This window comes from Crinia signifera, chromosome 1 (genome assembly GCF_055691185.1).
Source record: "Crinia signifera chromosome 1, ASM5569118v1, whole genome shotgun sequence".
Taxonomy (NCBI): Eukaryota; Metazoa; Chordata; class Amphibia; order Anura; family Myobatrachidae; genus Crinia; species Crinia signifera.
In genome coordinates this window covers 443,865,864-443,893,133 of record NC_139217.1, presented here as the reverse complement: position 1 = coordinate 443,893,133, position 27,270 = coordinate 443,865,864, and the positions used below count along the sequence as shown (strand labels likewise).

The 27,270-nt window shown below is 44.4% G+C and overlaps 1 protein-coding gene across 1 annotated transcript in view; it reads left to right on the top strand.

The window, feature by feature from the left end:
- The window catches only part of PARP8 (poly(ADP-ribose) polymerase family member 8), a 199,658-nt gene extending 172,679 nt beyond the window's left edge, over positions 1 to 26,979 (top strand). The window contains exons 19-26 of the mRNA XM_083153875.1: positions 703 to 751; positions 7,232 to 7,344; positions 8,858 to 8,930; positions 10,500 to 10,569; positions 13,980 to 14,056; positions 14,386 to 14,455; positions 16,512 to 16,596; positions 17,843 to 26,979. Of these exons, the coding sequence (XP_083010001.1) occupies positions 703 to 751; positions 7,232 to 7,344; positions 8,858 to 8,930; positions 10,500 to 10,569; positions 13,980 to 14,056; positions 14,386 to 14,455; positions 16,512 to 16,596; positions 17,843 to 17,945 (640 nt within the window). The 3' untranslated portion in view covers positions 17,946 to 26,979. The remainder of the gene's footprint in view (positions 1 to 702; positions 752 to 7,231; positions 7,345 to 8,857; positions 8,931 to 10,499; positions 10,570 to 13,979; positions 14,057 to 14,385; positions 14,456 to 16,511; positions 16,597 to 17,842) is intronic.
- The last annotated feature ends 291 nt before the right edge of the window (positions 26,980 to 27,270 follow it).

Here is a 27,270-nt window from a genome sequence, read left to right as displayed (position 1 = left end):
CCCCCAAAGTCTTGTGTTGGAGATTAATAACAAATACAGAATAAACAGTTAAGAAACGAATGATTTCATTTAGAATAGACCGTGATTTTTGTAGCCCAAACATAGGTGCAAACCTACTGGCACAGTGGGGCAGATGTATTAACCCTTAACAAGTGGGTGATTAAGAGTGGCAAACGTCCAGCCAATCAGCTCCTGACATTTTCAAGCCCAGCCTATAACAGAGCTGATTGGCTGGCTGTTTATCACTCACATTTTAATCACATCTTTTTTGGATACAGCATCGTCGTCGTTATCATCACCATCGACTGCTGATGACTGCATATTATTATTACTATGGTGCACAGTGTATTAGCAAGGAAAGACTCAATAAATACCTTGTACAAGTAAATGCGTGACTTTCTGTGGCGGCGGTGGCTCATTTCACTAGCCGCAGTCCTAATGTTCAGCGGTGAGCGAGCTGATAGTGCTGTGTCCCATTACACCTGTGGATGGGAGACTAAAGCAATTATACAGAGTTATTTCCACATTGTTACCTCGCACATTAAGAGGCGGCAATGAGGGAAGTGGCTGGGAAGATATCTGCACAACGCGCCATTCGCTGCATAATTACCATGTAAATCTCTCGCACATACTGAGAGCCAGTAAGTAAAAAAAAAAAAAAAGAAAAGACATCTGTTTACTTATTTCTTATCTTCTTTTCAGGGTTATTTCAAGTAATAGATCTCATATAGTGAAATTGCCAGTTACCAGGGTAAGTACCCCCCCCCCCCTTCTCCAATAGATGCCATTGGAATGAAGTGCGCAGTTTATATAATATATTATGCTGTGATTTGATAGGACGTTGTCTTTATTTGCATGTGTTCTTTGTTGGATTTATGGAAGTCAATTATTTCATGATCCCTGAAGAATTGTGTGTGCTTGCCATACCTAGCGCTGAGCCATTTACACTTACGCAGAACATCGCGCTATAAAATCAATGATCTGAGGGCTCTTACTGTAGAACTCCGTGTAGCAATGCCACCATGGTGCACCGCTAAGTAGTAGCACCGCTTGTTCTCCTGTACGGAGCTTCCTCTTAGGCTGGTTTCACACACTCCGGCTCCTGCTGGACGGTGAAATCCCGCACGGCCAGGGAGCCGTGCCGCACACAGTAGATTATCATGGAGGGGATGGCCACAACCCAGCAGCCGTCCCTTCCACTGGTGGGATCCGGCTGCAGCCGTGCGGTCGGGCCGTGACCGTCCCGTGTGAATGGACACAATAGTGTCCATTCACAACTACTGTGTGCGGCGCGGCTTCCTGGCCCTGTGCGGGATTTCACCGTCCGGCAGGAGCCGGAGTGTGTGAAACCGGCCATACACTCCCATGGGTCCTCTGCAGCTTCAGGGGGGTTATTCTGGTTCACTCTTTCTGACAAAATCCTGCTTAGATGGACAAAACCATGTGCACTGCAGGTGGGGCAGATGTAACATGTGCAGAGATAATTAGATTTGGGTGAGGTATTTTGTTTCTGTGCAGGGTAAATACTGGCTGCTTTATTTTTACACTGCAATATAGATCTCACTTTGAAGTAAAACCCCACCCAAATATAATTCTCTCTGCACAAGTTACATCTGCCCCACCTGCAGTGCACATGGTTTTGTCCATCTAAGAAGGAATTTGCCAGAAGGAGTGAACCAGAATAACCCCCTCAGTCACATTTCCTCCAAACAGCTTGCAGCCGCCAGCTCAGCACAGGGGTATATACAGTCGAAGGGGTCGACATGCATTGGGCCAACCACTGACGGCTGACATGGCTAAGGTTGACACATGAAATAGGTCGACCTATTTTATGTGTCGACCTAAGCCATTTTGACCTTCAGTGGTCGACCCAATGGCACAGGTGGGTGAGAGCGCCCGGCGAACACTCTGTTCGCCTTGGCCGCTCGCACCTGGTGCATTCACATGCGCAGAAATGGGCATGCGCATTAAGGAAACATCGCTCACCTTTGCGAATCCGCAACGGCGCGCATGGACCAGAATAAGGTCCAATGTGAGGCATTTCTATAGGAATGCTATTGGAAGCTTCATTTGTATGAATATTGGGCCTGATTCAGAGAGGAACACAAAGGTTCGTTGAATGTGTTACGAGATGCTCCGGCGGCTGTGTAAATCCTGGCGTCTGCGCACAAAGATGAGGCATCTGCCGCAGATCAGAGTTCTAGTCACACAGTATGGCCGCAGGAAGTAACTGCATGTAGGGTCACATGCGCAGGCCTATAGACACGCCTCCAGAATGGTCGGCAACCACCTGCATTTTTGCCGCCACTGTCCCGTTACCTCACTCACTCTGTGACCACCCATCACAAAAACATCATGGTACATGCACAGCGCAACGTAAACGCATGCACAGTTGGGCCATAATCGTTTAACTGCGTAACAATCGGATTTGCGTCCATGGTCGGTATTCAACGTGTGGCAATATTCCCGAAGTCGGAAATATGGGCACACACCTATTCAATGCGGCTGCAGTTTGGCGTAAAAAGGGCCACAAATTTCAGGCCCATTGACATTAGTTTTTTTAACACATTTTGGACATTAGACGTATATAATCTATGTATGACAAAGTAATTCATTCTATAATATGAGTCATTTGTATACTGGAGTAATCTATAAGCTATGGGGGTTTCAATGTAGAAGTCGACATTGTCGTTGACATTAAGGAGGTCAAAAGCTACACAAGGTCGACAGAGGCAATGCGCAGACACCACATTTGCCATAGGCCAATGGTGGACTGTCTAGAATCACTGGCAGTGCTACGGCGGGCAAGGGCAACTCAGGCTTGTACATTTTTCTAGCGCACAACACTGCACTGGGGGATGGCTGAAACTAGCATTTGCATATTATTGCACCCAAGACTCCAAACACAGGCATTGGAGGGAAAGTAAACGCTTCCACCTCTGAAACCGCCCAATTATCTCCTGGCATCATTGTAAAGCGCAACATTAATACACAGTATATTGTACTGTAAAACTTTGTGGAAGTGCTAAGTAGAATGACCACTAGGGGGAGTGCAAGATATTTCTACTTTTGGGGGATTTTTTACAAATGCATCTCTGCTAAACTTTTTTTTATTTTTATTAGATCAGTTCATTATAAAGTAACCAGAGCTGTGTGCCAAATATTCCAATCATATAATAATAGATGAGTCAACAAAATAAGAATAACAAAGAGACTTTTGCAGGACAGTTATTTTGTTTAAGCATCTAAAGGACATACTGGGCCTTATTCTAGTTCACGCTTTCTGACAAAATCCTTCTTAGCTGGACAAAACCAGGTGCACTGCAGGTGGGGCAGATGTAACATGTGCAGAGAGAATTCGATTTGGGTGAGTTATTTTATTTCTGTGCAGGGTAAATACTGATTGCTTTATTTTTACACTGCAATATAGATCTCACTGAAGTAAAACCCCACCCAAATCTAACTCTCTCTGCACAAGTAACATCTGCAGCAGTGCTACAGTCTACAGAGGGTCATTTAAAGCCCAGGCTGTACCTTGAACTGGCAGCGCTGCCACCTCACAGCATAAAATCGCCTGCTTCAGCACTATATTAGGGCCCTAATTAATTAGATTTATAGACCAATATTATATTTAGATTATACTACATTACCAATACTAATACCTCTTTTTCATCAAAATGCTGAGTTGCACCAAGGGTTTTGTAGACAGGTTCAACCTGGCTGAGACCCCTTTCAGACTGGCAACAAGATCCAGCTTATTGCTAGGTGCTGACATCGCCGCTCACAGGTGCAGCCTAAGCACTTGGGGATGAGATAATCCCCTAGCCCCAGATTTACCTATGCTGTAAGCAGGCTTAGACATACAGTATAGAGGGGCTTCAATCCGGGATTCCAAAATTCCAACTGTCAGAAAGTCCCGACAGTCGGAATCCAGGGCCGTTTTTGTTTGATCCGACAGTAATTCGTTAACAGCAGCATTGAATAGGTCACTCCCGATATTTCCCCTGTTGGTAAATATCGCCACGGATTGAATACCCCTTTTAAACTGCAACGGGACCAGTCCTTCAAGCTAGCCACATTGCATCCATGAGTTACTGGACCCAGGTTAACCCTTCTCCACTGAGCCATTCCCGGGTTATCATGACAGTAACCCTGGTTTTTAGGGGCAGTGGAAATGGGGTATAAATGATTGCTTATAAGGTCAATAAAACATTATTTATGACGGGAAAAACAAATGATTTGCGATGTGGGTAATATTGTCATTAATACAAATTGATTGGCTCTATTAGCAATCAGTTCAGATTGGCAAGATGAAGGGGTTAATGAAACATTATTGGTTTATTAAGCACCTTAAGCCCTTTTGGAATAATAATAATAATTATTATTATTATTATTAATAATAATATTTATTATTTTAGTCTCCTAATATATTAATGAAATATTTCCCACATAACGTAATTATTTCCACCTTAAAGGTCCTGTATGGTCAGCTTGGGATGCGGTAATTTGGTCTACAGCATTATGGTAGACAGTCATTAGGTCGACACCATTAGGTCAACATGGGAAAAGGTCGACATGGGTCTATGGCGACATAGGAAAAGGTCGACATGGTTCTAGGTCAACAGGTCGTTTGTTCGACAGGTCATTAGTTTGACAGTGTCTGCTCGACTGTCAGAAGGTCGACATGGGGTTTTTCACTGTTTTTAGAGCCGACATGTGCCGACAGGTGGTATTTCATGCCCTACCATCCACTAGGCGTGGTGGGAGAATAAAATGCGGATGCGGTTCACTTTAATGTCGACTTTGTTGACATTCAGGTATAAAAACGGTGAAAAACCCCATGTCAACCTTTTCACTGTCGACCTATAAGCATGTCGACCTTTCCCATGTCGACCTAATGGTGTCAACCTAATGACTGTCGACCATCATGCGGTAGACTAAATGATCCCAACCCGTCAGCTTCTGCTTGGTAAAATAGCTCATACAGGTGATGATTATGGCCAGATATCATTGCTCCTATACATTACCAGATGTTCGTTCCAAACAGAAAGATTGAACAGATAATCTTAAGGTGCCCACACACAGATAGCTCTCATGTCCAATCCAATCTCTTATACAATTTCTCTTGAAATCCATAACACTCTTGGCGCAACAATATCCGGCACATTCACAGGGCGATTGAGTAAATGATCAGAGGGTTACAGTAGTTGGGTCATTTAAGGACTGCAAACCAAATACCACATCATTACCTCATTGTTCATCTCTCCACCTGCTGAAGGGACCAGCGAGCTAAATGTACGACTGCCCGATACCCTCATTGGATCGTTATCATGCCCACAAATGGGAAGTTTTTAAATGATTGGTCATCTATTTTAAAAAATCTTACCGTGTGTGTGCAGCTTTGTACACTGTATCCAGCTTTAGTTTCTATTCTTTACATCCGTGGTTCCCAAACACGGGGGCTGATTCAGAGATGATCGCAAATGCTAAATGTTTCTCAAACGGGCAAAACCTTGCTGCACTGCAGGCGCAAATAACAGACCAATAAGAAATGGTCTTTTATTTGTTTCTTCAGGCTGCCATTAATTATTTAGAATTCTGCTGAGTTTCCAAGGTGTCATGTGACTACCAAGGTACCCAGTTGGGGGAAATTTACTAAAGGTGCCCATACACCTTACAATTATTGTATACAATATCGCATCTCATCGCATCTCGGCTTTTGCGATGAGATGAGACTAGTACAAAAATATGTGCCGCACATACATTTTGTACTAGATCTCATCTCATTGCAAAACTGAGAGGCGATATTGTATACAATAATTGTAACGTGTATGGGCACCTTAAGATGGGATTTATACATCACATGGGATGTTGCTATAGGCAACCGATCAGAAACTACTTCTTATTTATTTAGCACCTTCTAGAAGATAATAGATTGTATCTGATTGGTTGCCCATAGCAACAACCCATGTGTCTGATAGCAGGGGATCCGAGAGTGGTAGTGGGGAGGGGGGTAAAGGATTAGTCGTGCAGGGGAAGCGTAACCTCTCCACTGCCTATAATGTTGCCACGCCCTCCTTGGTGCCTGATTGGTTGCCCGTAGCAACATACCATGTGAAATAGAAATCTTGGCTTATTAAATTCCCCCCCTAAGTGTTCAATCTGTACCAGGTGTATGTCTTCCTTACAATATTGTGCCCCCGCAGCCAACATTATATTATGCCCCTTTCAGACCGCACTTTGGAAACGGTATATTGCCGTTTTTTTACCGTTTTAAAATGGTAATCTGTGCGGTCTGAAAGGTGCAGATCCAATTAACCGGTTTGAAAATACCGTTTTTTCAAACCGGTTAAAATGCAGGGTCCTACCCATTTCAGACCCGGGTCTGAAACAGTATTTAGGACCCAGCCAATGAGCGCTCATTAAATATTCACAGCACTGGAGCCGCCCCGCGCCCCCACCCGCACGCGTGTCGACCCCCCCCCGCGCGTGTCGACCCACCCCCCGTGCAGCCGGTAACTCCGTTGTGGATCCCGGCAGTGCAGTATGGTCGGAAGCACTCGTAAAAAAATAAGAAAAATGACTTTCGGAAAATGGCTACCCCCATACGAAAGACAGTTTTTTAAAACAGGTTTTCCTATGGGGCAGCCATTTTCTGAAAGACACTTTTTTTCATAAGTGCTTCCGACCATACTGCAGTGCCGGGATCTGCAACCGAACTCAGGTACCGGCTGCACGGAGGGGAGGGGGGGGCGGGCTGCACGGAGGGGAGGGGGGGGAGGGAGGCGGCACTGAAGGCTGCACTGGCTTTGACCCTGTATTTGGAAAGTTTCCAAAAACGGGTCTGCCAGTGTCAAAAAATCGGCACTTAAACGGTAATATACCGTTTAAGAGGTGCGGTGTGAAAGGGGTTTTACCTGGCAGACCCGTTTTTGAAAACGTTTTCAAATACAGGGTCAAAGCCAGTTATGCGGTCTGAAAGCAGCATAAATGTGTTAATCCAGGTGCAAAATAGGTGACTTTTGTAGCGTCATAAAATAACCGTACTTTATTTATTGACATTTAAAATGTACAAGAACCCATAGCAACCAATCAGCAATTAGCTGTGATTGATCCACTGCAATTAATGTAAGCAGGTATCTAGATCCGGTGGCCTGCTGCACATTGACACTAGAACACTCTGCTAGTAACGACGCTGCTAATATTTAAATCTATATTTTATGTTTTGCAGCAACTTAAATTTATGCATACCCCTCACCAGTTCCTCCTCCTCAGCAGTCCACCAGCCAAAGAAGCAAATTTCAGAGCTGCTAAAAAACTTTTCGGGAGCACATTTGCATTTCAGTAAGTTTATGGTTGTTGGATCATTTTCCTATGTTCTTATTGCCGTTTCCTCTGCGTGGCCGTGCGCAGGAAGTACTGACGATTATTATGGCCTTTCCTCTTGATTGTATTTGCTGTGATGCTGTTCTGCTGACCACACATTGCATGGCCACCCCCGGACTCCCATTGGCTAGTGCCGCATGATTCCGGGGGTGGGCTTATAGAATATAGACAAGCTGAGTACGGGTATGGGACAGTAGTTATGTCGACCATTTTTCGTCAACAAGCATTAGGTTGAAACATGAAAAATGTGGACACACAATAGTCGACATGGTGAAAAGGTCAACATGGAGAAATGTTGACATGCATTTTCAGGACACATAGGTCGACACTGACATTGTTTAAGTGTACCCGTCGCATGGCTCCTTGTGGTTGGCACATTATTTTATGCTCCCTCTATGCCCAGAGAGTAAAATCTGTACAAGTTTATTTTTTTTAAAAATCATGAAAAACTCATGTCGACCTTTTTTCATGTTGACATTTTGACCGTGTGCACTGCAGGTGGGGCAGATGTGACATGTGCAGAGACAATTACATTTGGGTGTTTTATTGTTTCTGTGCAGGGTAAACACTGGCTGCTTTATTTTTACACTGCAATATAGATATCAGTTTGACGTATACCCCCCACCCAAATCTAACTCTTTCTGCACATGTTACATCAGCCCCACCTGCAGCGCACATGGTTTTGTCTATTAAAAAGTGATTGGGCCTTTCTGAGTGAATCAGAATAACCCCCATTGTGCATTTCTACATCCCATTCTGGAGCAACTCAGAGACACCGGATGTTGCTTTCACAAGACAGTCAATCAAGTTTATAGAGCTGGAGTATTCTGATCTGTCCATACTGATACAATCAGACAGGTTGCTGGACAGAAGGTTATGGATTACAGGATCGACTGGGTTTAGTGGTCGACAGCATCTAGTTAGACGTCTATTCATGGTCATCGGCGTTTACATAGACAGTGATGCTAGATTGTAGGGAACCGGGTTGGCAGTAGCAAGGTCGATACAGGTTTTTCGTCTTTTTTTGATGCTGAATGTCAGAGGGTGCTCATGGACACTGTGTATGTGCCCAGTGTCCCCTCGAATGGCTCGCTGTGGTTGGCACATTACTCTAATATGACTCTATGTCCACTAGGATGGATAGCAGATTAAAACCAAAGAAAGGCAAAAAAACCCATGTGAACCTTGCTAGTGTCGACCAGGTTCCGTCGATGTTTTCCTTCCATCAAGTTAGTGTCACTGTCTATGTAATCGCGGATGACCAAGTTTATACGTAAGTCTAGACACCAGCGGCCACTAGTGGCCGACCAGGGTATTATTGACCTAATCCTGGTCCGGATACCGGACAGAACAGAGAGCTGCAGAGATCACAGACACTTATGCCCAGATAGAACATGTATATTCCACTATACAGTATATTTTGAAGCTTATTTTCTTTAAATCTTGTATTGTTTTATGTCTGCTGCCGCAGTGGCTCGCACATCGAAAACTGGCACTCTATCTTGAGGAATGGATTGGTTGTTGCCTCCAATACAAGATTACAGGTAATGGGAATTATACTCTTAGACAAAACATCTAATTTCCAGAAGACTCTGCCGGCCTCATCTCACAGCATGAGTCTCCATTCCAGTATCTTTCTTATGAGATATGCCTACAGTCAGTGCAAACTGTAATGTGAATACATTCCGCCTATAGAGAGCAGTGGGGCAGATGTATTAAGCCTGATAAAGAGGAAGGAGATAACGCACCGGTCAATCAGCTGTGTTTGAAATACGACAGTAGGAGTTGATTGGCTGCTGTGTTATTGCCTTCCACTTTATCACCGCTTTATCACTGAACCAGTGTGCTGAAGTGAGCTGTCTTCTTTGGGGTGATATGTACTGACGCTTGGAGAGAGATAAAGTACAAACCAATCAGCCCCTAACTGCCCTGTTACAGGGGTATACATAAGTATGACCGATTTGTGGGGGACGGTCTCTTGGCAGCAGGTGAGATGCCAGCATCGGTATTGTGAATGCCAGCATTCCCACCACAGGGATACTGAATGCATCCCATTAAAAGCTATGTTTAAAAAATGACAGGAGTTGAATGGATGTTTATTTATCTCTCTCCAATGTATCTCTCCCCAAGCTATAAAACATCTTGCCCTTGATTTATATAGCAACACAACAATATTACTTTTAGTTATATTTTAATAAGAATTACAGTGCAGTGAGTATTAAAAAAAGGAGAGGAATAGGAAGCCATCCCAAAACAAAATGTGTCACATGATGCTAAATTCTGCTCCTGATAGGCCCTCTTCAGCTAGCTATGACCCCACCATGTATCTTATAGTGTGTACCCAGGGTTAGCTTTTCACTTTGTTGCACAAATGTTGCAGCTCTCTGCATGCCAGTTTTGGGCCTGCACAGTTGGAGAAAATTGCCTGGGAAATGGCCGCCAGACTGTTTTCCCGCAGACTTATGCACCGCCTGTGGGAGGAGGCGCCCTCACAGCGATGGCACAATGACTCCCTTTTTTAGTTTCACATTCACCAGCACAAAACGGGGCTGATACAGTTGGGGCAGGAGGATGTTGGGAATATCGGGAAGCTGTATTCATGACCCCCCGATTTGTGCTTTCTCACCCCTTAACCCAACATTCCGCTCCAGAATAAACTTTTAAATCATGAACTTCAGTCTCCGGCACTTAAAAGTAGAAACTCCGCAACATGTCATCTCCAGCTCTGAGGGGAAATGACATTATTATCGATTTTCTTAAAATTGCTTTTTAAAAAGATTTGAGACTCCATCAGATACAGCCGAGCGAGCCAAGTTTTTTAGCATTTAATAAGATTCGTGAGTTTTGGAGTTGGATGCAAACTTGTGTCATCCACAATAAGATTCAACAAATCCCATTGTATTGTTTAAACATCTTACTGCATTGTTCTTATCAAATCATTGAGCCTTTGCCGGTGACCCAGTGACAACTGTTTTTTTTTTTTTTTTTTACATAGATATCTTGACACTCTCCATCTCAGTAGCACCAAAGTAAAAAAAAAAAAAAAAACTGATAGTGAAATATAAAACTTTCCTGCCTATAAAGTGATCCAAATTCTCGTCCTGTTCCCTCAGCTTCATGGTGCCATGTACGGTAGTGGAATATATCTTAGTCCGTTATCGAGCATATCGTTTGGCTACTCAGGTAAATTGCTTCTTTTTGTTTTTGTGCCTATGGACTTGTTTTAAGGTGTTTTTTTTTTTTTCAAGTTAATATTTTTGTTTTTGTCATACTAATCCATTGTGGAATTTTCCCATTATTCCTGAAGAGCGCTGGACTCTCTTGAAACCTGACAACTTTAATTTCATTTAAGCAGGGGTGGGGCTTGACTAAGTGGATTGGAACACCACACCTCCTGTACTGATCCTGCCCCCCTTCTCCCCGGATCTCCCCTCCATAAATTACACTGCTTTTCAATGTCCATTGAGACGATGAACATAAATTTTCCATGATATTAGACACATGCTAAGTGCACTGAAATAAAACTAGACGTGCTCTAAATGTCACAGCATAGTGCAGTCCAATACAAAAATATCGGCACTAAATGATTGACATGAATAAGGACAACACAGACATAATACAAGGTCGACATAGATAAAAGATAAACAGAAGCAAAATGTCAACATGCCACGGTCGATACATGAGAAAATCAACCTGAGTTATGTTTTAATGTGGCAATGTGTACATTGTATCACATGGACCCAAAATTAATGCGCTGCACCCTTTCACGTGGCCCGCTTCCCTCTCCTTACTCTGCCACTGCTGCCCTCGGAACACTTTACTGCTCCCAGTCACGTGGATGGTAAAGTATGGAAAAAAAACAAAACGCATCTGGTGGAATGTAATACTGTGCGGTATTTAGACATGTGCAAATTTTGGGGACAAAAACAGCCCAAATCCCACATTTACCGAAAATCGCACAGGTATTATCGTGCAAATTTCGGTAAAAATCGCACGTTGTGCGGTGACCAAAAAAATTGCACTTTCAAAATCGCATCCAGATGTTTTCTCATCGAAAACAACAAAATCGTAAATGTAACGGTGCGATTCGCACCCTCAAACTGACCCCCCAAAAAATAGATCAGGTCCATGCTGGCGAGTGTGACATGACCATGCACAGATCAGTGAGTTCTGTGCATGGTTCTGTCCAAAAAAAAGTGTCTTAAAGTAAAAAAAAAAAAATTTGACACTTTTCCAGGTGTCAACTATTGCCACGTCAAACTTTTGCTTGTGTCAACCTGTTGCCTATATCGACCCTGTTGAAATAGACCGTATGGTGTCAACCTATTGACAGTCGACCTATGGACCAGATACCATTGGGGGATCGAATGATTTGCATTTTGAATTCTTTAAATGCACCTAACCTGTGCCCAGGACAGCCGAGAGGTATGCCGGGCCCCAGTAAAATGTTGGGGGCATGGCCTAATTGCGGGAGGCGTGATCACCTCCCGCGATTAGGCCACACCCCAAAAATGATTTGAAGGGGTTGAAAACACTCTAATGTCGAGAAGGGTGTTAGTGTGTGTGTGTCCCCCCACAGCACACACTTACAGCATGTGCTGTGCTGACAGCAAGCTCAGCATGAGCTCTCCCTCTATCACTGAGATGCTCATGCTGAGCCTGCTGTCAGCATAGCACATGCTGTAGAGATTTGTGCTGCTGCTGCTGCCCGGGGGGGGGGGGGGGGGGGAAGGGGGGGGTTGGACCAGGGCTCCCGCTGGGCCCCTCCAGCAAGCCCGGGCCCAGGTAATTAGTACCCACTCCCCCCCTCTCTCTGCAGCCCTGCCTGTGCCGCAGCTGCATCATTCCAGTGCCTGGGGTTATGTAGCATTTAGGTGCAGTGGTCATTACAGGTTGAGTCCCAAATTTCCAAAATGCTGAAATACAGAATATTGTGGACATGATTGAGATAGTGATAACGGAACGCAAACATTATTTAATGCGATTACATGCCGCCTAGCAAAAGATCTGTATGAGGCCCACAGCTCAGCGCTAATATTAGATTTAATGAGTCTTGTTCTAATGAGAGCTGCTTAATATGACAGTGATCATAAAAGTATGATGTGCACTTAGAACAAGGGCATTCGCTTTTATCTCTTTTTCTGACACGCTGTGATAAAACATGTTTCATATACAGTGTATTTATATACTCGCTCCTCCTGACATAGGCATATCTGTAATGGGTGCAGCGTGTTCCCCTAAACCACACACCCTGCACCCCGATACTACCTGACATGCGCCTTATTTCCAGGGATAGCTTCAGAAAGGTGTTGGGGCGCATCTGAAGCCGAGACTCCGGGGCACTGTGCCAGAGCCTTTACTAAATTCTAGCATAAGCCTTAATCCCAAATATCACTGGGAAGATGGTGTCAACCACAGAAGGTAGTTTCAGTGGGGAATTCACTGAGAAGGGGAGGCCTCTGCACACAGTCATCGCCCCATCTCCCCCCCCCCCCCCCCCATGCATCTGCAGGGACTTCCCAGACATAACTGTTGTCACATCAGCTCCCTGCTGCTGGCTTAAGCTGCACCCCTAGAATCAGGGCTGCCACTAGGAATTTTGGGGCCGGGATTGATATTTAGTCCCGGCCCCCCATACTTACCGACTCCGGGTCCCAACCCCCTTCCGCTGTGCTGCATCATGCTCAGTGTACTGAACGAATCTCTGTCTCCCAGAGTGCAGGCTTCTTTGCCTCCGGACACCGGCGGCCAGTTAAAATGTGGCACGGCTGGGGATCCAATCAGAGCTTGCGTTCTGGTAGCCGATCAAAGTGGCTGCCGGTACACAAGCTCTGATTGGCTGCCGGCGTTCGGAGGTGAAGAATCCTGAGAGTGCAGGCAGCACAGCGGAGAGGGGGGGGGGTGGGCAAAATCAATTGGCCGGGCCCCTCCATCTCTCTGAGAGGCTGGGCCCAGGACACCCTGGTGGCTGCCCTACCTATAATTACCAAGGTGTCTACACTAAGCTCTTATGTGCTGACTCTGCCTACTTGTTTTTGCTCCACCTACCAGTGAAATGTGTTGCTTGCTAGTGTCTTAGGTCAGCCTACTGTTTCCATCACAATGACCCCCCCCCCCCATTACCACCATTGGGGCTACAGATGATAATGTGCCAATGTGTTACTTTCCTGTTGCCCGTTCCCACTGTTTAAATTCGCTGGCTGTCCCCGCACTCAGCCTCACTGAGTTACTGCACTGTGTTATATGTTACCGTCCTTTGTAAGCTATCCTAATTGTATGCCACACCATTACGCTGTACTCTATGGGGGATCGATGTATAACAAATGTCTCTCCAGTTTAAACAACTCCAAGGGCCAAATGTAATAGAGAATCAGAACGTGAGAGATTTGGGAGAGTTTTCCCATTTCTTTTAAAAAAGCGGCACTCATTTACACTGGAAAAAAAAAATAAAGATTGCCGCTTTCAAAAAATGGGAAGATTCTCCCAAAATGACTTTCTGGTTCTCCCACCCTATTGCGTTTGGCCCCAAGTTTAATGAGAACAATTAACCCACTGTATGTTTATGATTTGTTTGTTTTGCTTTTTTAAAACAGGGATGAACAAGAAGCAACAGAAAGTATCCGCCAAGGACGACCCCCCATCAAGCAGTAAAAGCAGTAGTACAGTGCAGGTATACCGCCAGCATAATGATACATTGGTTAAGAGTCACTATGTATCTCACTGTGGGGGAAATTTACTAAGATGGGAGTTCTGTGTCAGATGGGATGTTATGGGCAACCAATCAGATACTATCTACTATGTTAATCTAAAGGTGCTAAATTAATAAGTAGTAGATTCTGATTGGTTGCCCATTGCAACATCCCATGTGAAGTACAACTCCCATCTTAGTAAATATCCCCCTATATATAAAAACCTCAGTGAACATTTATTGTAAAGGAGCAGTTCTGGTTTTAGTAATATCCTTTTGTTGAAATGTTTTTTTTTCTTTTCCCATTTTAGTCACAGAAAAAAGGACAACAATCCCAATTTTTGCAAAGCCGTAACTTGAAATGTATAGCCTTATGCGAAGGTAAGATTCACTGTGTATTGTGCGTTGTCTGTTTGAGACTGATACCTTTTGTCATCATTGACCAGTGGTATAGGGAAAACCTAGCATCTAGTGCTTCCCTATGGCTGAGAAGCAACTTGAAAGAGGCTGCTGCTTCGTGTCTCTGTGAGATAGGCTGCCGGGGATTAGGCGCCAGGGGAGGTTACAGATAGGATGCCGGGGATTAGGCGCCAGGGGAGGTTACAGATAGGCTCCGGGGATTAGGCGCTAGGGGAGGTTACAGATAGGCTGCCGGGGATTAGGCGCCAGGGGAGGTTACAGATAGGCTCCGGGGATTAGGCGCTAGGGGAGGTTACAGATAGGCTGCCGGGGATTAGGCGCTAGGGGAGGTTACAGATAGGCTGCCGGGGATTAGGCGCCAGGGGAGGTTACAGATAGGCTCCGGGGATTAGGCGCTAGGGGAGGTTACAGATAGATACTTGAAATGTATAGCCTTATGCGAAGGTAAGATTCACTGTGTATTGTGCGTTGTCTGTTTGAGACTGATACCTTTTGTCATCATTGACCAGTAGTATAGGGATAACCTAGCATCTAGTGCTTCCCTATGGCTGAGAAGCAACTAGAAAGAGGCTGCTGCTTTGTCTCTCTTTGAGATAGGCTGCCGGGGATTAGGCGCCAGGGGAGGTTACAGATAGGCTGCCGGGGATTAGGCGCAAGGGAGGTTACAGATAGGCTCCGGGGATTAGGCGCTAGGGGAGGTTACAGATAGGCTGCCGGGGATTAGGCGCCAGGGGAGGTTACAGATAGGCTCCGGGGATTAGGCGCTAGGGGAGGTTACAGATAGGCTGCCGGGGATTAGGCGCTAGGGGAGGTTACAGATAGGCTGCCGGGGATTAGGCGCCAGGAGAGGTTACAGATAGGCTCCGGGGATTAGGCGCTAGGGGAGGTTACAGATAGGCTGCCGGGGATTAGGCGCTAGGGGAGGTTACAGATAGGCTCCCGGGGATTAGGCGCTAGGGGAGGTTACAGATAGGCTCCCGGGGATTAGGCGCTAGGGGAGGTTACAGATAGGCTCCCGGGGATTAGGCGCTAGGGGAGGTTACAGATAGGCTGCCGGGAATTAGGCGCCAGGGGAGGTTACAGATAGGCTCCGGGGATTAGGCGGTAGGGGAGGTTACAGATAGGCTCCCGGGATTAGGCGCTAGGGGAGGTTACAGATAGGCTCCCGGGGATTAGGCGCTAGGGGAGGTTACAGATAGGCTCCCGGGGATTAGGCGCTAGGGGTGTTACAGATAGGCTGCCGGGGATTAGACGCTAGGGGAGGTTACAGATAGGCTCCCGGGGATTAGGCGCTAGGGGAGGTTACAGATAGGCTCCCGGGGATTAGGCGCTAGGGGAAGTTACAGATAGGCTCCCGGGGATTAGGCGCTTGGGGGAGGTTAGGGTTAGACTAGAGTTGATGTTTATGCTCTAAAGGAAGGTTAAGGTCATAGACTAGAGGGAGGGCTAGGGAAAGGTTTTAGGATTTGGGGCAGAATACTCCCTGGAACTCTCTTCATACGTCTCTATCATAATTGCTATTGTGATTGCCAGGACCTGGAGGACTAAGTTGGAGATGCCACTGCTGCCGTAGGCTAGAATAGACACCACTGGATGACCAGGGACAGTTGGTTGATGGTCCATTATGTAGATTGCCATGCCATGTGTGTAGACAAGATGAATGTCAACGTGCCAACCATATGGACCTTCTTATGTTGACCTTATGCATATTGATATGATCATTTATGGGGTGTTGGAAGATAATGATGGTCTATGTAAGGAAGTACAATTTCTAGATCACCAATTTAAGACACCATAAGACTTCCAGGTATACTGATATTGGATGGGATATTGTCGATTGGTGTCATGTATGTTATAGTAATCAAATGATGGTACATTTGGTGTCATCAGAGAACACAGGTACTTCCACATATCTTTCGTTGTGTGCGGCATAGTGGTGTGTCCTGTCCTGTACGTAGACTCTGCGCTGTGCCACCACCTTACCGACTAATGCCTTATCTGCTTTATTTCCATCTAGTGATCACTTCACCAGAATTGCACAAACATGGGGAGATCTGGGTGGTTCCCAACACGGATCATGTCTGTACACGGTTCTTTTTTGTGTGAGTATGGGACATTGACCTATGTCGACATACCATAGACACAAAAACATTTGCATGTCGACCTCTTGCTTGTATTGACCTTTTGACCCAGTCGACCATAATATATGTTGCACTTTTTAATATATCGACCCACTGTCTGTCGACCATGTCAACCTAAAACTTGTCAACCAAACGATCCATACCGCTCATTTCCATACTGAGGTGTCCGTAGTGCCTGCTGTACTGAATATAAATGCATCGGCACCTGGGAATCTACCAGGCTTCTCTAAATCAAATAAATTTCCCCACACAACTACACTCTTCGTTCTCCCAATCTACCTGTGTATACCATCATGTATACTCGCACCCTAGCGAACAGTTCAGCGCCAAACGCAAACCCCCCCCACCGTGCCACCCGCATGCCGTCACTAGTCATGTGACATCAGCGGCCTGCACCGAGCAGGCAATGCCACCTGCGTTCCCATGGCAGCTGCAACTGGTTATACCAGATACACAAGTGCATTGCACAAAAGTCGGGTGGTAAACATCCAGTGGGTAAGTGCAATTGATATTACAGTGTAAGAAACTTTATTTCGGCGGGGTCCCTGCGGCAGATGGGAACTAGTAGCGCTACTAGTTCCCATCTGCCACAGGGACCCCGCAGATGATTTCCCATTTGCCGAACGGCCCCACAGCACACTGCATGATCCCCGCTGCCTGGACCTCTGTGAGGGAGGGGGGGGAGGGACCGGGCTCTGCTGCAGCTCCAGGGATACCGGCGCAGCAGCAGCAGCATCCAGGACCCGGCGCTCCCCGCAGACTCCATCTGCACTGGCTCACCCACGCCGTGCAGTTTTTTGCACGCTCTTTTTTTTGCAGTATTCGCTCCATAAGACGCACATACTCCCCCCACACACTTTTTGGGGGAGAAAAAGTGCGTCTTATGGTGCGAAAAATACTGTAAATAAAAATGAAATAATTGTAGAATAAGTGTACTGCTGACCACTCTGCAACCTTTCAGAAAATTGAGAACCTGGGGTGAAATGTAATAGGATGAGAGATTCAGAAAGTGAGAGATTTGGTAAGAAATCTCCAGTTTTTTTTTAAAGCGGCAATCATTTACAAGTTTTGCGGTGTAAATGATTGCCGCTTTAAAAAAACCCTGGAGATTTCTTACCAAATCTCTCACTTTCTGAATCTCTCCTCCTATTACTTTTGGCCCCATATGTCTGTATTATTGGAAGCTTTTCTGTTTTTCCCCCCCCAGCTACGAAGACGGCCAAGTGGGTGATACAAGCATCAACACGCAAGAGCCAAGTAGCCATAAAGAAATTCTTCGAGTCATAGGCAACCAAACAGCCACTGGCTAATTACTGCATATGTGGAATGTGGAGTTTCACCAGTACCAAAGCTGGACTTTGTACTGAAGAACATTAGGAATCTATTTATTATTATTACTATTATTATTATTGTTGTTAATATTATTATTATTCAAAAAGGGTGATAACATTTACAATAATCATTTTATTTCCTATTTCTAATGTTTGAACTGAATGAGGCCATGGTCCAAAACGATTGTTTCATTTGATATTATCTCCGATATTTTGATATCTGTAAAACGGCCAGGCTGAATTTGCAGGAAGGAACTGGAAGCATAGGGGCAGATGTATTAAGCCTGGTGAAGAGCTAAACTGGAGATAAAGTGGAAGGAGATAACGCACCAGCCAATCAGATCCCAACTGTCATATTTCAAACACAGATGATTGGCTGGTGCGTTATCTCTTCCATGTTATCTCCACTTTAACTCCAGTTTATCTCTTCTCCAGGCTTAATACATCTGCCCCATAGTCTCTTATAATGAAATAGGGGACAGTCCTTCACTTACGTTACATATGACAGCATTCTGCAGAATTGACTTTTTATTGTGCAATAAATGAAACCACTAAGAGGGATTATGGGATTTATGTTATCCTATATGTATATGTGCCATGCTTTTGTAGCCCTCACATCAAATAGGTATTGTGTGGTTACTTGATTGGGGGTTGGGATCATTTGGTCGACAGTCATTAGGTCGACACCATTAGGTCGACATGGGAAAAGGTCGACATGGGTCTCGATCTACATGGGAAAATGTCGACATGGTTCTTGGTTGAAAGGTCGTTAGTTCCACAGGTCATTAGTTGGACATTGTCTAGGTCGACAGTCAAAAGGTCGACATGGGTTTTTCACTGTTTTTTTTTTTACCTGAATGTCAAAACAGTCGACATGGACACAGTTTAAAGTGCATTTTATTCTCCCACCACGCCCTAGTGGATGGTCGGCACATGTCGGTTAAAAAAAACAGTGAAAAACCCCATGTCGACCTTTTGACTGTCGACCTAGACAATGTCGAACTAATGACCTGTCGAACTAATGATCTTTTGACCTAGAACCATGTCGACCATTTCCCATGTCGTCCTAAACCCATGTTGACCTTTTCCCATGTCGACCAAATGACTGTCGACCATAATGCTGTAGACCAAATGACCGCCTCCCCTTGATTGGATCCACAAGGTATTATGTGGCAGATTTATCAACCGATGATACTGTATTCTTGTTATCGCTCGTAATGAATGAGTGAAACGGTGCTTCAGCCAATCGGCTCCCAACTGTCATTTTTTTCCCAACACAAAACAATTAGGAGCTGATTGGAGCACAATTTATCACTCGTTGAAAAATCTGCCCTATATGATAAGGTAATAGCTGTTTTATGATCTGTATGCAGGTTACGCGCCTCACAATGGGGTGGTGTTGAAAGCGGTGCACAGTTGCAGGTGCTGTAACCACGGCAGTTAGCAACAACGTCAATGACTAGTTGCTATGGTTACATGTCCCTGTTTTTATGTCTGCACCAGTTTCCAGTATACAGTAGAAATCAGACATAGAGTAAGACACAGATGCCCCAGGCCCTATAATACATTCCTGCACCAGCAGGGTCTGAAGCCCACGGATCTGTGGCATCATAGTTTTAGTAAATAAGGACCAATGTATTACTGCTACTGTTTTTAAATCCAGTGATGCCAATTTATGTATACACTATGTAATAGTCATTGTGAATTGGAATCATTTCAATACATTTACTATACGCGTTTGAAGCCCTTCTCTCGTAAATCCTTGTATCTGACGACATGGGGTTCTGAATCTGATTGCTCGGGTCCTGCGCTGACCTTTCTAGTTCTCTGTGTGACCGTGACAAGCCGTGTGGCCCGTTTATCAGCGAGCGATAAAACTCTTTTTGAATGATAAATCTCATTGAGTATGATAAATTGTGCTCCAGCCAAAAAGCTCCCCATTGCCATTTTTCAAACATGGCAGTTAGGAGCTGATCTGCTGGAGCGCCATTTATAAAGACTTATACAGGGGCATGTAGGTATTATTCTTTTCACCGCTTCCCTTCTCACACCTTGCTTACTACCTATACTGACTTCTAGATGGACCCAACGCATCTCTCCCCATGCAGAGAACACTATTAACCTCTGTGCGTACTGCCACCAATGTGTTGCTATCAATACACACAAGGCGAGTAGGGACGGCTCCATGAAATATGATACTTGAACCTGTACTTGTATTCCTCTACCAGTAACCGATCCCCACAGTTGTACATTCTAGCTGTAGGTCTCTTCGATAATCGTGGCCAAGCCACCTATTGCCAACCTGATCGCAGGTGTTTCTCAGCCTTAAGGTGGCCATACATCTACAGATCGATTGTCAGATTGGGCTGCTTGGAACAAAAACCTGGTAATGGATGAGTAACAGTTTTTGGCAGTTTTCCAGCATTTCAAAACAAATGGTCAACTGTCATTTGCTCTCATCCAATACCAGGTTTTTGTTCCAACCAGCCCAATCAAACACTCGATCTGTAGATGTATGGCCAGCGTTACTCTGTGTAGCCAGCCTCCTTACTACAGTTCTGATGAATCATGATAAATGGCCGTCCACATCGCACATACTGAATAATGACTGGGTTCTAGGTATTTGCCGTAGTGGGATAGTAGAGCTTCCATCAACCTCTTCAGACCACCCTGTTCCCAATTGCTGGCTAATGTTGTTTTTCTCTTTCATTTCTATTACGATTAACGGGCATTTCTATGAACGTAAATTCAATTATATTCCAGCAGAGGTGGCGGTCCTTGGAATTGGCAAACTAGGCAAATGCCTAGGGCATTTGGAATAGCTAGGACCATGCACTGTAAGCCTAGGGCTGGCTCAGATGCTGGGCGGGTTCTGCACTGGGAGGGAGATGATGGGTGAAAGGCAGGACTAGCATCGGTGCTAGTGGGCACCAGCCAAACTCTTGCCTAGAGCATCAAAATGGTTAGGGCCGGCTCTGTATTCCAGGCATAGGTACTTTTCTGGAGAATTGCTCATTTTTGAAATTTTCCTGCTACAGTTTATTCCCTTCGGTTGTATGCCTGTAAATTTCCCAGTGGTGCCTTCAGTGGTGCACCATTTGTGGTCACTCACACTCCCCCATGGCGTTGTTCATACGCCACTGCCCCCCCACCGATCGCTCCTCTCCTGCCTATCGCCGAAAACCCAAATATCCAAGTGTCGCCCAAATCCACCCAAGCACTGTGCAGTGTTTGTCGGCTACATACAAAAGCAAACAGTATTTACCCTGCACAGAAAAAAAAATCTAAATGTCTTTGCTCCCTTTGATTTTTATTTGCTTTACTTTCAAATGAGAATCAGACATCGTAACCACAATATAAAAAGAGTAGAATACACCTGGGAATATCACAAAATAATATTATATAGCTGTGCCCATACAATGTGACTACATTCTCTTCTAAGGGGAGATTTATCTTCTAAAGAAGACAACTGGAGGTATCACACACACCAACCAATCAACTTCTAGATTATCCTTTATAGGAGGTCTAGCCAACCTGTGGCCACCCAACGGTTGGGTAACTATAAGCTCCAGCATGGTCTGCCACAGTTTTGCTATTGAGGAATGCCAAAACTGTAGCAGGGCATGCTGGGATGTGTAGTTTCACACCAGCTGGAGAGAGCACAGTTTGGCTAGGCCTGATTAATAGAATGTAAAGTGCAACAGGACTTGATGCGCTATATAAGCAACTGTTAATAATAATAGTAAATAAATGAATCTGATTGGTTGCAGGGAACATCACCACAACTTGTCTTCTTAAGAAGGTTTTCTAAATCTCCTGCCTAGTATTCAGGCTACAGTTGTATCTAGGGATGCCGGCCATACAGTATGCAGTCATTAGGTCTACAGTGTCTAGGTCAACATGGTCAAAAGGTCGACATGGTCAAAGGTCAACATGGAAAATGACGACGTGAAAAATGTCGACATGAGGTTTTTAAAAACAAACAATTGTGCCGATAGTGTCGACAGGCGGTATTTCATACCCGACCATCCACTACTGCTTGGTGGGAGAATACGATAGTGTGCTGGGAGCAGTGAGGCACCGAGCCTGAAGCATGGCGAGGGTAGCCAGCCATGCGAGGGGACGCGGTACACTTAAACAATGTCCATACCAACCTATGTCAACAGACACTAAAAAAAACATGAAAAACTCACGTCGACCTATTGACCCTGTCAACCTTTTGGCCCTGTTGACCGATAGTGGTGGACCTTATGACTGTAGACCTAGACATCGTAGATCTAATATACCATAACCCGCCATACTTGGAAGGTTTTTTAAAGGGGCAATCATTTTCAAGGATGGTTTTGCCCCTTTAAAGAGTCTCCTGAGTTGGGGCAGCGTCCCTCACGGCCTCCAGTCTATGGACCATGACAACATCAATGATGACTAATGTACTGGATGCTCAAGTTGTGGTGGCCACTCCTACAACCAAAGTGCCACTGACGCAACCCAAGAGTTATCTCTACGGACCTTAAAACATTTGACGTACTTTATAAAGTAGGGTTTTTATGATAATGATGATGCAATCTTGGGTCAGTAACATCAATGGCCTCCCAGAAATCCTGCAAGTTTATTTTAAAGTAGTTTGTCCTACATTTAGGACCTTATTCCGGTTGACTCGAAAGGCTGCAGATTTTGCAGACTTGCGAGTCCCACCGATGCTGCCCGCACAGCCACCCCTCACTAAGCTGCGAATGGATGTTTGACGACCATCATACAATTTCTCCAGCACTCGCAGATCTGAGAAACCTCTGCAGGAATCGGACAGACAGCTGGCATCCGCTGATGTCGGCTGCCTGCCGCCCGCACCCGCGTCATCGGGAGATTTCCATGGGAACGCCCATGAAACGCTGGGAGTTCCCATGGACGAATCCCCTGCCCCCCCCCCCACACACACACCCTGTCCAGACTACTGAGTGCGAGCGCTGTGGCCTCTTGCACATAGCGACTGCACATGCGCATAAATAACTATGCGCAGTCACCAAAAATCGGTCCCCGTGCAAATGCACGATTGACCGATTAAATCAGAATCGCCTCCTTTGTGCAGCCACATCCCTAACAATCTTGAGAGACATATGTTTGTGTTTAAGGTCCCTACAATCTGAGATCGGCTGGGCTATCGCAGACACCATTAATCAAAACTACTGGTCCATGGGAGCCAAAAGGTCAGTGCTATAGCAGGGCTCTATGGACCCGCCTCCAAACACGTGACATCTCACAAGTGGGTGGGGCAGCTTTATACATTGTAGAGTGCATTCTCTCTCCATACATATGTATCAGTCACCATTATTCATGTACACCAGGCACATGAGACCCAAAAACCGAAAGCTCCCAGTAGATGTGTATAACATATTTAGGAACGTCACACTAGAAGCATTTTTACGTGGCACAAATTGACTTCCATACAACTCCCACAATGGCGCAAACATATTTTTGTATGAGCCGCAGCTTTTTAAAGCCACCGCTGAAGATGTCATTTTGCACAAACCTCAGATTGATTAGTAATGAGGTAAAGTGCACCAGGTCTATGGTGGTTCCTGCAATTTTAGCTTGGTATCCCCCTATCAGTCATAGCACCACTCTAATGCAGTCATTTCCTTTAAGACTTAAAAATGTTTACAATAAGACCGTTTGGCACTATCATATATTTCATATATTCATCCTTCTGTCTTAAGGGCAATAAATGAAACATTTAAGTGTAGCAAAGAGTATCTGTGAATGCTACTATTTTTTCAAACACAGAATACATGTCAACCAATGTCTAGAGCTCACAAATAGCTAAACAGCAGGATAATAATAATAGTAATAATAATAATAATAAGGCAATCTATTAATAAATTAGGGGATATATATTGTACATGTGGGGAATTCCCTTCTGACAAATTAAATACCCTATAAATATTTGTACACAGTCTTTTATGTTGAATGTAGATATTGGAATACATTTTTTTTATCAGTAATGACACATTTTGTCACTTCCTAAACTCGATGAAAAACAAAGTAAAAATGGCTTATTTTTACTGTTAATGATGTCATTATAAAGAGACAAGGCATTTTCAGGATGTAGGAAAGTGTTACTAAAGGCCCATACACACTGGATGACTTTGAGCTGAAAGTCGCTCAAAACACCCAGTTTCAGCGGCTTTCAGCTGAAAGCCGCCCAGTGTGTATGCCCCAGCGATGAGTGCTGCTGCGCGCTCCCGCATCATCGCAGGGAAAGCCGCTCATCTGCCGGTAATACCAGCAGATGAGAAGCTTTCAGGACGGCTTTGTATAGCGCTCCGCTATGCAACGCCGTCCTCCCCCCCTCCGTCGGCACCGGGCAGGGAGAAAGCCGCTCAGTTTGTATGGACCTTTAGCTGGAGAAGAACCAAATCACCAAAAGATAACAAACAATGAAGTTGCCCATAACTGCCAAACAGATGCTTTAATGCAGGGTGGGTGACATCATTAGGAGGTGGGGTCGGGGAGGCGCTGGGAGATGACAGCATCTCCCAGCGCTGGCTTTTGTACTGTAGTGAACGGGACCCGGGTTGCATCGACCCAGGTTACCCGTTTACACTACACAGTGACCCAGGTTGAACCCGTGTTCAACCCTGGTCGCTATCCGGGTAGAAATGCCGGGTCTCACAACCTGGGTTATTTAAACTGGTAGCGTTTCCACCTGCCTAAAATCCCGGGTTTTGTGCGCTCCCGTGCAAAAACCCAGGGTATTTAGGCTAGTGGAAAAGGGGTATAAGATTGTGCCAGCAGCATTGCCTACCCTAGTCCATCCCTCTTTCATTTACCATAAGTGTCAGACTTGCACCTCCGCCATATTGAAAATACAAAATTTGCATCAGTCACAAGGTTCTAACTACTACCTGACCCTCCCGACATCATTTTAACCAACAGGTTCTTTTATTCATTTTTTTTATATATGATGTTTTTTGATCGAATATTTACAGCAAATAGACTCAGCAACTAACAGTGTTAGGAAAGATGGTTTCAAATGTGTAAAAGCTGATGCAGAAACTGATCGGAAGGCTGAGAGGGGGATTCAATTAACCCTTTTCATGGATTCTGTGTGTTAACGCCTGTTAACCTGTGTTAATGCCCACTAACATGCTACTTTAGCAATCATTAACAAGGCTGTTAAAGGGGAGTGCAATTGAATAGCCATGGGTGTTATGGTGCGTACACACGGGGTCGATTATAGCAAATATCGCTGGAAATATGGTCGCTGAGCTCCCGTTTTCTGTCCGTAGTGATCGCTGGTCGCGACCAGCTGATTACGCTGCCGGGCTCCCCCGGCAGTTTCTTTTTCATCAGCGACCATCTCTGGTCGCTGATGCAAATGGGATGCCGTTCGATATATCGCTCAGCGTGAGCGATATATCGCTCGGCGATATATCGCCCCGTGTGTACAGGGCTTAAAAGCCCAAGGCTTTCTCCCTTTTTCACCTGAAAACTTTTCTCAGCTAATTGAATTCCACAATAACGCTGCAACTTGTATTGGGTAATAGTTTCCAAGTCATCGTGTAGCACCAGTAGCTGAACGGGGAAGACCTCTTCTCCGTCCACCATCACCAGGATTCCAGAAAGCATTTAATAAATGATGACCTTTTTACACCCATGTTTATATTAGGACTATACCGTCAATATGTAATTTATATGGCAAAACTTAGTACTGTAGATAATACCATCTTCACAGGCATTTAGCAGTGGAAGTCAGATATTCCATTTTCTGTTTTGTTGGGGGGTGGGGGTGCAAATTTTCCAAAATATAATGCAGTTATTGTACTTATGGGAGTGATTCAAGCTGATTCGCAAAAGCAAACTCCTTCTTTAATGGACAAAACCATGCTGAGCTGCAGGTGGGGCAGATGTAACATGTGCAGAGATAGTTACATTTTGGTGGGTTGTGTTGAAACTGAAATCTAAATTACAATGTAAGAATAAAGCAGCCAGTATTTACCCTGCACAGAAACAAAATAACTCACCCAAATGTAACTCTCTCTGCTCATGTTACATCTGCCCCACCTGCGGTGCAGCATGGTTTTGTCCATTAAATAAGGAGTTTGCTTTTGCAACCTGAAAAATGCATTCAGTCCAATATGTAAATGTTCACCCTGAAAGGGCCCCAGAACACTCCTCACTCGTTAACGATAAAACTGATTTATTTTACTTTTTTCTAAAGTATTCCATACAGTATATAACAAACAGCACAAGTTATAAATGTGGAAAATGCTTTACAAACCACTTTTGTAAAGGGCTAATTGAAACACACAAATGATGCAATATCAACAAACACAATAGGAATAGTCAATTCTCATTGGCAACAAACGGGAAAAAAAGATACAATGTTTATTTTTATTTTTTTTGTTTTGTTTTGTTTTAAACCATTAAGTGTAAACAGAAATACAACTGAGTGCAGCACTTTTAAGTGTTGCTTATTTTGATTTATGGGGTGTCTTTAAACAGGCCTACATAAAACATGGCAATAACACTTGAATTTGGTACAAAATTTATTAACCTTTATGACAAACAAATAAAACCGTTGAAGGACCGTATCACAGTTCAAATGAGAAACGGTGATCTTAGCTGTGACGCTAGTAAACAATTCTTTCCAATTCTTATAGCCATGTATAATAATGGTCTGCTGTAAAGTATTTTATTGCAACCAATTTAATTATTCCAAACTTTTGATACATGTATTTTTCTGACTTAAAACTCTTTACTGACACTGTACAATAGCAGTTTTAATTTTATAGTTATTGGTACGATAAGTGAATATGTTAAATAAAGTTAAGCTTATACATTTCCTTTTAAGGTTGTTATAAATAACAAAAATGTGCTGCCGGTCAAATGTAACACATTTGTAACCTCTCTCTCTCTTTTTTTATTTGTACTATAAAATGCTATTCTCTTCTCCTTGCCTTGTTATATGCAGGAAAGAAGGTCGAATGCAAATAAAATGGAGTATTTGAAAAGATCCTGTGTCTTTTAGGTTTCTCATTTTTTTTCCCAATTGTTCTCTGTTGGGTGGATTTAGGATTGTGAGTACCCCTTTCAATATTGTGGAGACTAACTTGTGGGGATCCTTACCAATATTGTCAATTAAATATGCTGGTGAAGTTATTAAAAAGTACATAATATCCCTCATTCAGGTCTGTTAGCAAGACTGCAATTTTTGCAGCCGGACAAGACTGTGCTGCACGGCAGGTGGGGCAGATGTAACATTTACAGAGAGGGTGAGTTTTGGGTGAGTTATCTTGTTTCTGTG